Source organism: Tauraco erythrolophus, chromosome 2, assembly GCF_009769465.1.
Source record: "Tauraco erythrolophus isolate bTauEry1 chromosome 2, bTauEry1.pri, whole genome shotgun sequence".
Lineage (NCBI taxonomy): Eukaryota > Metazoa > Chordata > Aves > Musophagiformes > Musophagidae > Tauraco > Tauraco erythrolophus.
The window spans coordinates 35,790,486-35,804,468 of record NC_141466.1 but is presented as its reverse complement, the minus strand read 5'-3'; the positions used below and the strand labels follow the sequence as shown (position 1 = coordinate 35,804,468).

Here is a 13,983-nt window from a genome sequence, read left to right as displayed (position 1 = left end):
ACCCTTTGCCAGCTGCAGTGCAGGCAGGGATTGACGGGGTGGTAAAAGATCTAGAGGAGCGAGGTATAATTACACGCACTCACTCACCCTATAATTCTCCAGTTTGGCCAGTTAAAAAGCCAAACGGGCAGTGGAGACTCACTATTGATTACAGGCAGTTAAATGCTAACACTGCACCTTTAACAGCAGCTGTACCAAACATTGCAGAATTAGTAACCCAAATTCAAGGGGCAGCTCATGCCTGAATGGCAGCTTTAGATGTAAAAGACATGTTTTTCATGATCCCTCTGGAAGAAAGAGATAAAGCCCAATTTGCTTTCACTTGGAAGGGAACACAGTATACTTTTAACAGACTGCCTCAAGGATATAAACATTCTCCTACTATTGCACATAATGCATTAGCAAAAGTTTTAACAAAGATTCCTATCCCTCCAAGCGTCACTGTTTATCAGTACATTGATGATATACTGATTGGAGGTGAGGACCCAGAAGCAGTCAAGCGGACAATGGATGTCATAAAAGAAAAGTTAACAGCTTTGGGCCTGGAAACACCCCCATCTAAATGTCAGGGGCCAGCCCAAGAGGCCAAATTCCTGGGAGTCTGGTGGATCAAAGGAGCTGCCTCTGTTCCCACAGACACCCTGGAAAAAATAGAGCATGGACAAAACCCTTCCAACAAAAAGGAGTTACAACAAGTCCTAGGAACTTTAAGTTACTGGCGTAAACGCATCCCCAAGTTTTCCATTGTTGCTCGTCCCTTGTATGATTTGCTCAAAAAAGGCAGATCATGGGACTGGACCAACCAGCATGGAGATGCATTAGAGGTCCTGATAAAAGGACTGAGATTATTTCAACAACTCGGTCTCATCCACCTGATGGATCCTATCTGTGTAGAATGAGAGTTCAGTGAACATGGTTCCCATTGCCACAAAGACCCGTTGTCTCTAGTGCAAGCAGAGAAGTGGGTAGCCACAAAGGCACACCACTACCTGCTGGCATTGCTCAGAACATTTTAACTACATTTGCCGGTTGTATTAGCAACCGAGCGCGTGTTTTTCTTTTTCTTTTACAGGTACTTTGAATGATCTGCACGTGAACAAGTAGATACACCTACACAAACATTGACTGTATACAAGGCATCTAAATATCATAGATTCTGAAGTATTGATGAACAAACTAGTCACCACAATCAGTGACTTGAATAAATTGGAGCATCCTTTATGATTTTCCCTATTGGCTTTGGGAACTAATCAATAGTTTTATAAGGGAAGGTGAAGAAGGTACCTTACCCACTGAAATTAGAAAAGTGATTTGGGACAATGCAATTGACTTTGAAAGAAAATTTCAATCTTGGTGGTACTTAGTAAATTTCACTTATGACTCCACCACCAACACAGCCACAGCTTTCGTACTGACTATATACAATGCTTCAGTATTCACAGTACACCCCATCATTGCATTAGGATTGAATCACAACGGAACCATACTCTATGCTCTAGAGCATAGAGCATGGGCCCGGAAAAATGGAAACAAATGGCAAACAATTGATATTGACACATGTATTGTGCGAGAACAACAAGGATTCATTTGTGAAGGTAATACCATCCAGGCCCAAGACACCTGTCTTGACACAGAACAGAATATCTGTCATTTTGAAATCCGTCCCAATGAAAGCACCGAGACAATACTCATATATATCAGCAAGGGCTGTGTGTGCCTTAGATCTTTGTGTAATTCCGTATCAGTCGACAATGTTGTTGTAGATATGAAAAACTACTCAAATCTTTGTGTGTGTAATTTTGTTGAAATTGTAGGATGCGATTTTACCTACTCAGCACCAGTCATATCTTCTTAATTGCTGCAAGCAAATCTCGCCCTAATTCGGGAACTGTCACCAGTGCCTATTGGAATGAATCTTACCTTGATGAGAAAGCTACTACAACACCAGGATCTAAAGGAACTGCTGACGCGAGTCCAGGACAATGGTAAAAGAACTCTAATTACCATACATCATGACACCGATGCAATACACCGTGTCCTGGAACGGGTTAAAAGAGATGCAGAACACCGATGGTGGGATACCCTCTTTGGATGGTCACCCACTGCTACAGGAGTTCTCGACAGAATGCTGCACCCTGTTGTTGTTCTTTTAGTCCTGATTATGTTTTGTTTTGTTCTACTGGCAGTGGTGTACGTGAGAATTTGGACAATGATGAAGAGCTTAACCTATTTAGAATCCATATCTAGTGCGCATAACACAGTTAATGTCCCACACACTATGGGCATCCCCAAACCTATTTAGGCATTGTGAAACTCGAGTGACTATAGTCACGGGGTGGATTATGTGGGAAAATGACTGAAATCGATGGGGAATGGGAGAACATTGTTCCTTAGAATTCAGCTAATATTAGAGCAGCTCTGACATGAAACACAGCTGCTACTCCGAGGAACGAACAAGGCCTCAATATCCTTGAGATGGGGAGGAGAGTGATACGAAGGTATCATGGCTCATCCCTGTTATCGGGGACAAGAAACAACAAACAAGGCCCACGCAATACCCTTGAAATGGGGAGTAGAGTGGTACGGAGGTATCACGGCTCATCCCTGTTATCAGGGATGAGAGGCGCCTGGTAAAGATAACCATAAAAATGCCATTGAGGGAAGTGAATCACAACCGCTGTCTCAGCAGTGATGGCGAAATTGTGCCCTTCAGCTACTAAATCACACCCCCACCCATCTCTGAGCTGCGACCACCCATCAAACGAGCAATTTACACCAATCCTAATTAGTGAACACCCCTCACGAGAGAAATTTACACCAATCCTAATAAAAGTTGTGTATGACTAGAGTCACTCGAGCTCCACCTAAAAGATACAAAAAGGTATAAAAATGGCAGCAAACAAAGGGGATGTTAGGGAGAAGCCCCCCCATCGGAACGTCTGGGATCAGTCGACGGGCTGAACCTCTCTTCTCCCCCCATAGGGACGCCTATTGGGTAAGAACACTGAGTTATGCGCACTTACTTAATTACTTACTGACATCTTGCTAGCTATTTAATATTATCACTGATCAGTAATCGTTTTATATTATCACTGCAGTATTTCAATTAAAGTTGTTTTTGTAGTCAGTCACCATCACCGGCTATCCTCGAACCTGTATTCTGTCACAAATAAAATATATATATGCATGTTTCTGGAAACTTTTGAATTATTATAAGGAGCTGGCCCATAGTACTACTAGTGACGACCCCTAATAAGTGGGCGAATCACCCTCCCATTCACTGAGCTGCCAAGGGAAGGCAGGGGGAGTCGGACCCAAGGGTCTCGCCTGACATGGGAGCTGGTATACTGGCCAAATTACCTCCTGTTCGCCTATTAGTGACGGATCCCACGATAAGCCAGACGAATCACCCTCCAACTCACTGAGCTGCCAAGAGAGGGCAGGGGGAGTCGGACCCAAGGGTCTCACCTGACTTAGGAGCTGATAGACTGGTCTTTTGACCTCAAAACGTGACACCATTTGTAAGACATTATTCTGCCTGCTTTAATTTGTGGCTTTGCTCTGCAAAGGAGCTTTGTAAGAATGACGCTTGGCAGACACTGTTTGAGCAGTATCTGGATGAAACTTCTTATTAAGAAGACGAGATAATCTGGGGAGCACCTTTCAGGTTCAAAGCCAATGATTTTGGATACCTTACTGTTACTACTTACTCTTTTTTCAGTGTGGTTCCATGTGTTTCATCTTATTCACAGCTTTGAAGGCAGTTCAATTACTTGCATGGTTCTGTATTTGTAAAACATTTCCTTTGATGTATAAGGCAAACAAGAGCCTTACATTAGTTTGTCATCCCGCAGAGATGCAGATCTTTTGAGGCTGAGAGAATTAACTTCCGCTTTTTCACTAGAATTCTTAGATATGAATGGAAAAGTTGTGTGTAATAGATTTTTACAAGTAAGAAATTTTGCAAAAAGTATCGTTTATGTAGTGCCTAACTACTTTAAGCAGTGGGTATAGAAGGTATAGTTCGGTTTCTAAGGTCTTACTCACTCATTAGCTTTAAGAATGCTTTGGTGGCTTAGACTAGGTGGTTTTGCCTTGAGATAGGGCAGGAATGTAGTGCTTTAAGTGGAGAACAGTAGCATAAAACATCGCTGCAGGTAGATAGGTGCCAAGGAATTTTTGCAATCTTATCCCTTGTGCTCTGTGCATTTCAAAGTGTAACTGACTGGTGTGTCTGACTGGACAGCATGCAAGGAATGAACAGGAATTGTTTGTGCATTTCAGAAGTCTTTGAAAGGTGAAAGAAATATTTAAAAGTCAGCTCTTTCTGTGAGTACCCCTGATGGATAAATAGCTATGTGATGATTTGTGACTTACTGTCCAAAATTGAGGAGAACCAAAAGAAGAAATCAGCTTAGTGATAGCAGGTGATCTGAGGAAAGGATGGGATGACATAAAATACCTTATTAAAGCCTGTGCTGTGACTGTTTCAGAGATACAACTTATAGTTTTTACCTTGCAGTTTTCTTGGATAACGAGAAAAATAGCATTATGAGCAATTTTTAGATGTCAAGGCCAAGATGAAAATGTAGGAAGTGATTTTTTTTTTTTTTTTTAATTATTCTGGAAATAATGTGTTTTCAAGTGAAAAAAATATAGTGAACTATGGAATTAAGAAAAAAATAACTTTGCTAATTAGATAGGCTGGATATTATTAATTTTTAATTTCATTTTTTCTTTTTCTGTTCCTAGGTCCTGTGCTGTTGCCCATGATATATTCCTCTAGATAAAACTTTTATTTTTCTGATGCTTATAATGCCTTTTGCCCCGTCCTCATTGTTTGTAACAGAGCTGATAAAAACTTGTTTTCTTCACTTATCTTACTAGCCACTTGCATGGCTTTGAAGCTGTCTGCATAGACCTTTATGCAGGCTTGAGGCTTAATGTAGTCTTAGAACTGCAGGTGTAGCAATACCAGATGTCCAAAACAGACACTAACAACAAACTCAGTAGTTTTATCTATTCTTCACTGGGAGTTTTTGGTATACTCTCAAGAAAGTGTATATATTGTGTTTAAGCTAAGTGTAAATAACGCCATATGCTTTCTTCAGTCATGAGTGTAGGAATTTTTTTTTGATGGGGAGGTTGTGTGTCAGTTTTCATCTTTGTTTTAGTGACGATAACATTTGCATTTAAAATTTTGATAGAATAATCCTATTTGAAGTGCTTGCTAGTTCCACAATTATTTCCAAACACTGCCTGAATTTTATCGTTATAGCTGGAGTGCAGCTCATGTATGTTTTGTTCTCACACTGTGCACAGATGCTTATATTTCTACTCTTTTTCTTGATGATTTAGGAATACACTAGAAATAAAATAATTGGTCTCAGTGTTGAAGAGTTTTCAAAGCCAGGAAAATACTGTTCATAATTTGTTTAGTTAGAGTCATAGTGAAGTTATTTTTTTGTTTTCTGTTTTTCTAATGTAATAGAAATCCAACGTGGAAGAGAAAATCAAGCTTGGTATTTGAAAATATCAAAACTAGCATTGGCTTTTGCAATTATCCACTCAAAACCATCAGGGAAGAGTTGCAAAGAATATACTGAGCACCTTGCCAAAACTGTATCTGAAAAAGATTTTAGATGGAAATCGAAAGTTGAAGCGCTGGAAGCTGAAGTTCTTAGATTACGTCAGGAACTACTTTTGAACAAGATCTGTCCAAGATTCTGCTTGGAAAATGGTAAGTTTCTGAAATAATTTCTGACTATGTTGCAGTAGCAAGGAAACAAACAGCTTTCATGTTGCCTGCACCATTTCTTGTACGTAGATACGAGAGTTTTCAGTGTACAGCTTTCTATTTTTCACAAAGCCCTGAAGTAGTAGAACACAATTCATTTGTAATGTGTTGGAGCTTGAGAATTTGATGCTTGCTCAGAACTTATATTTTTAACCTTCAGAATCAATATGTATCATACAGAATAATTCCAGCCAAATTGTCAATACAAAGTGTTACTCTCTAACCTCAGAGTTAGTAAAACCTTACTAGTTTGTAAGACTATTGATGTACCCTTTTTACATTTGGAACACGTCTTAAAAACATATTGTGTATTTTTTTACCACTTTAAAGATGCTTAAGATCAGAAGCTAAGCCTAATGTGTTGAAAGCATGAACCCCTAATATGTATACTGGGAAGGTTGGTCAGGCAAAGGACTATATGTCTGCCATCTCTGTTAATGTATTTAGACTGTGAATACTGTGAATGTTTATTATGACCTTTGATGAGATATTTTGAGTCTGATATTGTAGGATTCAGGAAAGCTGTTAGTTAAAGAATATGAAGAGGGTGGGGGGGTTGGCAGGGAAGCTCCAACAGCACTATTTCCCGGACTTGTGCGTGTGGAGTGAGGCATTCTCACTCTGAGAGATTAATGGCACAGAATGAGCCTGGAAATCAGGCAGTGGAGGATGTCTTCAGACTCTGGCGAGATATTCCCCCGGGAGATGGAGGTCAAAATGCTCTGCGCTGAAGGAGTGAGACAGTTCACTGTTGAGGGAATCTCTAAAATCAAAATGTCTAGCTAGTTGCTTTATGACTTGATATTTTTAGAAGGTTCTCTGATAGAAAACTTGATGAGACTTTACTGGAATGCTTTTGTACTGAAACGGTAGCTTCTTTATTGCTGTGTGAAAATATTTCTAGATTCTAACTTTGAGAGCAGGCATGTATTAGACTTTAGCTTGGAGCTCTAATTATTTTTTATTATTATTATAGACTTTTCTCTCTAGAAATGTGATTTAATGACTGTTCATACATAGTTATCGTTTATGTGTCTGTTCTCTGCTACCTATTCCAAACACAAAGTTAATTTAGAAGTAAAAGTAACTTTCAAGCTGCAGTTTGCAACAGGTGTCTTAATGTTTTAAAGAACTGATTGCATACGATGCATATGATCAGGAGAGATTTATTGACATCTGATATTTGGAGAGAGTATTCTAATTGTGGATTAAGCAGAACGTATCGAACACTAGAAATGAAATCAATTAATCTTCAACTTCTGTGTTCCAAGTCTAACTTTTTAAAGATTCTTTACTCCAAGCTATTGGACTGAACAATACTTACATCTCACTTGCCAAAGTAAGGTCTTCTAGTTGCAAGACAGGCAGAGGAAAGCACCTGTACTTGGCAAATAACGTCTCTTCCAAAGGATGTGAAGTTTGTTCACAGACCTAAAATGTGTTAAATCTTGAATAATTTTAGATGTCTACAGCTGCACTAAATTTTCTGTGCTTTCTTCATTATCTGTACAGGGAAATAGCATGCTTGCTCTACAGTTTATGGTTTACTTGACCTGTTGTGGTATTGACTAATATGGATGTAGTGAATTGTCTGCAAAAGACATCCCTCTCCCTTCTGCTAGCAATAGGCTGACTGAGTTAGAAGAAGTCCCATGATTCCTAAATCACTTCAGTAAGCTGCAATTCATAGTCAGCAGCCTGTTCAAACATACCTTGGGTAGCTGACCAAGTCTCAGTTTTCAGTGAAGCCAAATGTTAACTTCAGTCTATGTTTAGCTAATGGAATCATAAGTAGTAGAGATGAGTATGTGGTATCTGTAATCCTTCTATATTCTTTCAGTTTCTCAGAGGTACAAAATCAACACCCTACTAATTGGGAGGATTAATGTGTAGCTGCTTTTCCCTTCAAATGTTTGTTTATGATTTGACTGTTGATAAACTTGTTGGCCAGAAAACCTTTTGACTTTTGAAATATCTGTGGGAGTTCACATCAGTTCCACCTGCATCACATGCTGTCCAAGAGGAGTAGGACATAGTCTTCCCCTTCAGTTTCTCTGAACCCCTTGAGTGTAAGAGAGCAGAAATATGTGGAAAATCTGAACGGTATCATAATTTCTAATTCTTCAAACAGGTTTTCCTTAACATTGAAAGGATGCTTTCAAGCTTTTGGAGTCTAACTTTGAGACAGCCATTTTTTTGTGATATTTCTCTCTTTTGACTGTATCTGGAGTTTTGGGTTTGTCAAATACTCAGTCTCTTGCTTTTGAGCAAATAAAGTTTGTGTCGTGGCTGATCCAGCAACTAAAACTCACACAGTCTCTCCTTCTCCAGTAAAGTGGAGAGGAGAAAAATATAATAAAGGGACTGAGAGCTGAGACAAGAACAGAAGGAGCACCCACCAACCATGGTTCCGGGCAAAACAGACTTGGCTTTCTTAAAAGCAAAACAATTTATTAATGGTTACTTAAAAGGACAAAGGGAAACAAAACCGCTTACTTGAGAGGATAAAAAGAAACAAAGCCAGATCTTAAAACCGACACCTTCCTTCCCCCCCCCCCCCCCTTTCCTTTTCCTCCTGGCTCTGCCCCCTCCCCCCAGCGGCGCAGGGGGCAGGGACTGGGGGAGTGCAGGTCAGTTCATTCCGTGCTGTTACTGCTGCTTCTTTCTTAAAGGAGGAGGAGTCCTTACACCCTTTTCTTCTGCTCCAGTGGATCCCCTACTCACGAGGAAAAATCCACAAACTTCTCCAGCGTGAGTCCAGCCCACAGGAAACAATCCTTCCCCATGGATTGCCCCAGTGTGGGCTTTACCACAGTCTCAGATTCTTAGGGAGTTGTAGCCACTCGCTCTGGTGTGGGTTGTCACACAGACTCCAGATGCCTCTCTACCTTGTCGTGCGTCCCAACACGGCAGGCTCAGGCATCTTCTCTCCACGGGCTGAGAGTGGGTCTCTACTCCACCGAGGCCGTCCTGGTTGCAGGGGGGCCGCCTGCCATCTCGCCACCAGCTGCAGGGGAAACTCAGCTCTGGCATACCTCCAACCGCTCCATCCTCACTGACCTGGTGTCGATGCGGCTGTTTCTCTCAGATCTCAGTCCTCTCCGGGTGAACTCAGCCCAGTGGGCACCCCGGGAGTGGGGTGCTCCCCGAGTTCCCCAGCTAGCTTTGCTGCCGCCATCCTCAGTGGGCGGCGCTGGCCCGATGCAGGCAGCTGCCCGGCCAGGAGCCAGGGAGTGGGGGCAGTGCCCTCCTCCCTTCTCTCCTTGCTCCTGGGCAAAGCACCTTTTCCGGTTCCTTTGTCTCGAGTTAAATAGGGCAATTTGCAAAGGCACTGATTGGCTCAACCCCGAGGGGAATGGGAGTCCGATCTGGTGGCCAGAACCAAGTCTAACCTGGTTCCAAAACCAGGGAGGTCACAGGGAGCAAAGCCCCTCTCCTGCCACCAGAACCCCCACCCCCATAAAACCATGACAGTTTGTTACTGATACCTGACAGGATATCCGTTGGTGAGACCTGTGCACTCTTCTGGTGATCCAATTGATGATGTATATTAATAGCAGAACACCTGTGGTTGACATTTAAAGGAAGACAGTAGAGGCAAAGGCTACCTGAAATAGGGGCCACTCTACAATTGACATGATCTGCTTTGGGAGAAAAAATTTCCTCTCTCATATATTGTACCAGTTTTGAAATTTTTCAAGCCCATGGGGATTAGAAGGTAAAGATTGGCTACTGCTGAGATAGAAGGGCTCAAGGAGCTCGAATCTAAGTTGAGAGGAAAAGTGGTATAAGTGGTGTTTCATCCTGTTCACCTGAAGGCTATTATAGATCCATCACGCCATTGTTATGGTTTGTTGTTGATGGTATGTTACCTAAGTTTGCTACCTATTGTCACACCAAAGTTCTCTTTAGGGCCAGGGATGACTGGGCTTGTTCTTAGGGCCAAGTAATATACAGATATCATGGATCCTTTTCCTCTTCCTCTCATTTCTTCAGCCTTGTTTCTGAAGTTGATGTTCTGCCTAAAACAATGCAATCTCTTAAAAGAATTCAAACTCTCAGCTTTTCTTTAACTTTCTTGTGTTCCACTTAAAATTCTATAGATGCAAGAATACCAGGATGTCACAAAATCCAGCACCAGAAAACCTCATGCAGTAAGGATCAGACACTCCGTTTGTGTCTGCTGCTGCCTATTGGGAGCTGAAGAGTTCGAGTCCTTCTACCAAGGTTCACTTTGCAGCTGTATCTTCCCTGCTCTGCTTTCTGAGTGTGAGAGCTTTCCTCTCCCACCTGCTGTTTGTAATAATAATAGTAGGTCTTTCAGAGGCTTCAGGAATGATTAGAGACTGCCCATGGAGTTTTATTTCCCTGATGTGAGAAATTTGTGAGCTCTTTGAAGCTATGATGCCCGTTTTCCTAATCCATGTCAAGTTGCACACAGTATGGATGCACAAGCGTATGAAGGAAAAAGAACAAAGTATCCATTTTTAAAGATATGCTATCCAAATTATTTTTGTCCCACTTGACTAGTTCTTTGTCCTCAAAGACCCTAAAAAAGTTGAGGGTTCCTTGCTGAGGAGAAGCACAGGTAAACTGTTTGGTAGTATGGATTGTTACTGTTTAATGTGCTGTTTATAAAGTTGCTGTCGTCTATATTCACTGATGATGCTGTATCTGGAAGTTCCTTATTTGACTTAATGTCCAGCTGTCTTTCTAATACAAGGACACTGGTGTTCCTTTTACATGGTGGTGCTTTTGGCTGTACATCAGCCATCTGAGGAGGAGGAGGAGAAGCATATCTTTTTGTAACTGCCTGTTCATTATTTTTCACCTTGCCAATATTGTCCTGACAACTATGCCCCTGAGTAGAAAAAAAATCAAATTTCATATTAATCAAAGTTTCTTGCCTTTCTTTGATTCAGAATGAGATTTCACAGAGAGGAAGAGAGAAACTCATTGGTGTTATTCCAAGACTAAGAATAGAAGATATTTGAGCATTCTGTCACTTTGCTTTGGAGCTATATGAAAAGACAAAGCATTTTACAAAGCATTGATGAATTGACAGATTCATAGATTGAAGCACCTGTCCTCTAAGACAAATTCCTTAGCTGTTATCAGCTCATCAAATCAACAATCATATTGTTTCTTGGCAGCCTCTGTTAAAGAGATCTAAAAAGCCTGCAGCTGTTACTCCAACCTAAGAAGGCATAAATGCAATACTCTACTCTTTTTTGCCAGGCATGTATTTTAGGAATGACAATTTAGAGGATGGATGTTTATTGCCTCGGTTGCTTTAGACTGATACTCTTGAAGGGTTCCAAATCAGTTATCCAGAGTACATTTTTAGCAAAACTTGTATTGAGTATGTATTCTCTCTTCCTTAGCATCACCTTCAATCTTGGTTCATCTTATTCCTTTCTTACACAGTGGATAGGAATTTACCGAACTGTTTGCTTCTCTAATTAAAAAAAAAATAAAATCAGATTCTTTACCCCCCCTTTTTTAGAATTAGTTTATTCTTCCTTTTATAGGTCATTTACAATAAAACTTCATCTGCCATGCCCTGAAGTTGCCTCCTGTGTTCTTATCCTCCGCAGTAGCATATGGCTGCCAGCCCACCCTACCGTAATGTGTCTGTGTGTTTAGGGAAATGCTGAACTCTGAGTCAGAATGTGATTAACATGAATGTCTGTTTTTTTTTAACTGTGTCCTGAGGCTGTGATTGACTTTTTAGGATACTGTCCCCTAAATTCTGCTTCCTGTGTCAAGACACTTGAAGCAGCTTATATCTCTTTAGGGAATAAGAGCCAGCAACAAAAAGAATTTTGTATCTCCTGCTTCGCTCCTTAATTTAGTGCATTTCTTGAGGCATTTAGTTGTATATGTGAAAAAAGGAAGCGATTTCCTTTGTAGATTAGTATGCATGAAGATACTTCAGTCTCCTTTCTTCTTGCTGGAAGCTTAAACTTGCTGCTAAAGCAGAAACATATAGAATTGGAACCAAGCATCTCATCAGCTGAAGTAAAACTGATTATGAACAATACACAACTCTGATTTACCAGCAGCCTTGTTTTGGGCCACAAAATTCAGCCACCTCTTCCCTTTCCACTTCCCTGTAAGTCATGGCTTGGGTGTTTCTTGTTCAGTAGGGAAAGGAAGAAACTCTGTGTGCTCAGCTTAAAGCCCCAGCATTTCCTTGGTAGGCAAAAGAGGAATCAGATAAGTCCTGCTTTGATGAGAGCAGGAAGAGTGATAGCCAGTCAAAATATTTTCTGAATAATTTGATTTCAAACCTCTGAAAGGGCAAAACTTTCCACTGTGACTTAAATCGTGATGTTTCCTCTGCCTGCTTACGTTAAAAAGAGCGGTGGGAGAAGATAATTGATAATAGATTATGTTTTTCTAAGCTCATTTTCAAAGAGACACCATTCAGATACATTCAGAAAGATCAGACCAAAACATATGCAGATTTCTCAGTGAATATGTTATCTGGAGTCTTATAAAGGAATCTTCCTCCTTATTGGAGGGAGCAGCAGTCCAAATCAGACTGAATAATAACATTAAGAACATATTAGTCTATTAGGAGAAATTACTTCCCTCCCTAGAAGGTGTGAAATGTTTACAGCTGCCGTGAATAGGACTTAGCAAAGATTTTAGTTCCTATGGCATGGTAGTAAGGTAGAGGAATGTAGACTAGACTTTGCAAGTTATCATGCTATGTTTATGTAAAAGCTGTTTCTTCAGGTCAGTATGTTTAAATGAGCTGCTGTTACAGATTGCTGTGTCCTGTCACCACTTTTTCCCCTTTGGTATTTGGCATGAAGCAAAGAATGCAAAAGAACAACAGTTTCAGAGGAATTGTTAGTCTCTGTGGGGTATCTTTGGCTGCTTTCTTTTTCTAGCTTCATTTTTCCAAGGTGAGAGGATTCCCCATTGGGCAGCAGTCAACACTTAGTTTGATGTTGCCATGGAAAACAGATCTGATTATTTTTGTCTGATGCTTCGAGATGCGATGTTTCTGCAGGAAGAGATTCTTTCTCCCTCTCTCTTCTCCCCCTGCCCACAAAAAAGTGGCCTTCTCTCCATACAGATCTGTAAATACAGCCCAGTCTAAGTGTCATCTCAACTTTTTCTCTAAGGCATGACAGTGTCAGACAGACAGTACTTCAAAAATGAACTGTCGTTTGACATCTTAAGTGTACTGGTGTACTTCCATGCTTCCACCAGTGGTACTAATGCAAGTAGGCAGCATTGCAAGTAATTTCTCACAGCCTAAAAAGTGTTTTATTTTTGAGAATTGAGAACAGATATGTGAGATGACAAAAAATGGAGTTAAAATGTATTTAGCACAGATTTATGGGAATATGGCTCTTGGAATATGATGATGAGATAAATCTGTTCCCCGTAATTGTAGTGACACAATGGGGAACTTTATGAAAGCTGAGGCCTTTCCATGATAATTAAATAAGTTAATTTGCAATCTGGAAAAAGCACCAGCTGGAGTGTAATGATTCATTGACATCTCAGAGTACTGCGCCTTCCATTTATAACAGGTCTGTTTTGGTTGTGGAAACTTTCTCCCTTTGAAAGCCAATGCTGTCCGTATTGTTAGATGGCATTGCTACAGCTGTTCTAAGCACATACTTGGGTCAAAGGGACCCAAGAAGCATCCTTTTCTTTCCAGTTTTCAGTCTAAGGAACCCTTCAGAGGCAAAAACAACCTAATTGTCCCAGCAAGAGAAAGGGTTTGTTATTATTTTAATTTCCTGTATAGTTCCTGTATAGTTCCTGGTTGACTACCAGCTTGATATGAGCCAGCAGTGTGCCCAGGTGGCCAAAAAGGCCAATGGGATACTGGCGTGTATCAAGAATAGTGTGACCAGCAGGAGCAGGGAAGTGATCCTGCCCCTGTACTCGGCACTGGTGAGGCCGCACCTGGAATATTGTGTCCAGTTTTGGGCCCCTCGCTTTAAGAGAGATATTGAGCTCCTGGAACGAGTCCAAAGAAGGGCAACTAAACTGGTCAAGGGGCTGGAAAATAAAACTTATGAGGAGCAGCTGAGGGAGTTGGGGCTGTTTCATAGAATCATAGAATCATAGAATCGTTAGGGCTGGAAGGGACCTTCAAAGGTCATCTAGTCCAACCCCCCTGCAAGGAACAGGGATATCTCCAACTAGATCAGGTT

At 41.0% G+C, this 13,983-nt stretch overlaps 1 protein-coding gene across 1 annotated transcript in view; it reads left to right on the top strand.

Moving 5' to 3' along the window:
* Nucleotides 1-245: 245 nt before the first annotated feature.
* The window catches only part of MEI4 (meiotic double-stranded break formation protein 4), an 80,757-nt gene continuing 67,019 nt past the window's right edge, over nucleotides 246-13,983 (top strand). The window contains exons 1-3 of the mRNA XM_086631975.1: nucleotides 246-720; nucleotides 1,464-1,595; nucleotides 5,492-5,740. Coding sequence (XP_086488101.1) covers nucleotides 246-720; nucleotides 1,464-1,595; nucleotides 5,492-5,740 — 856 coding nt within the window. The remainder of the gene's footprint in view (nucleotides 721-1,463; nucleotides 1,596-5,491; nucleotides 5,741-13,983) is intronic.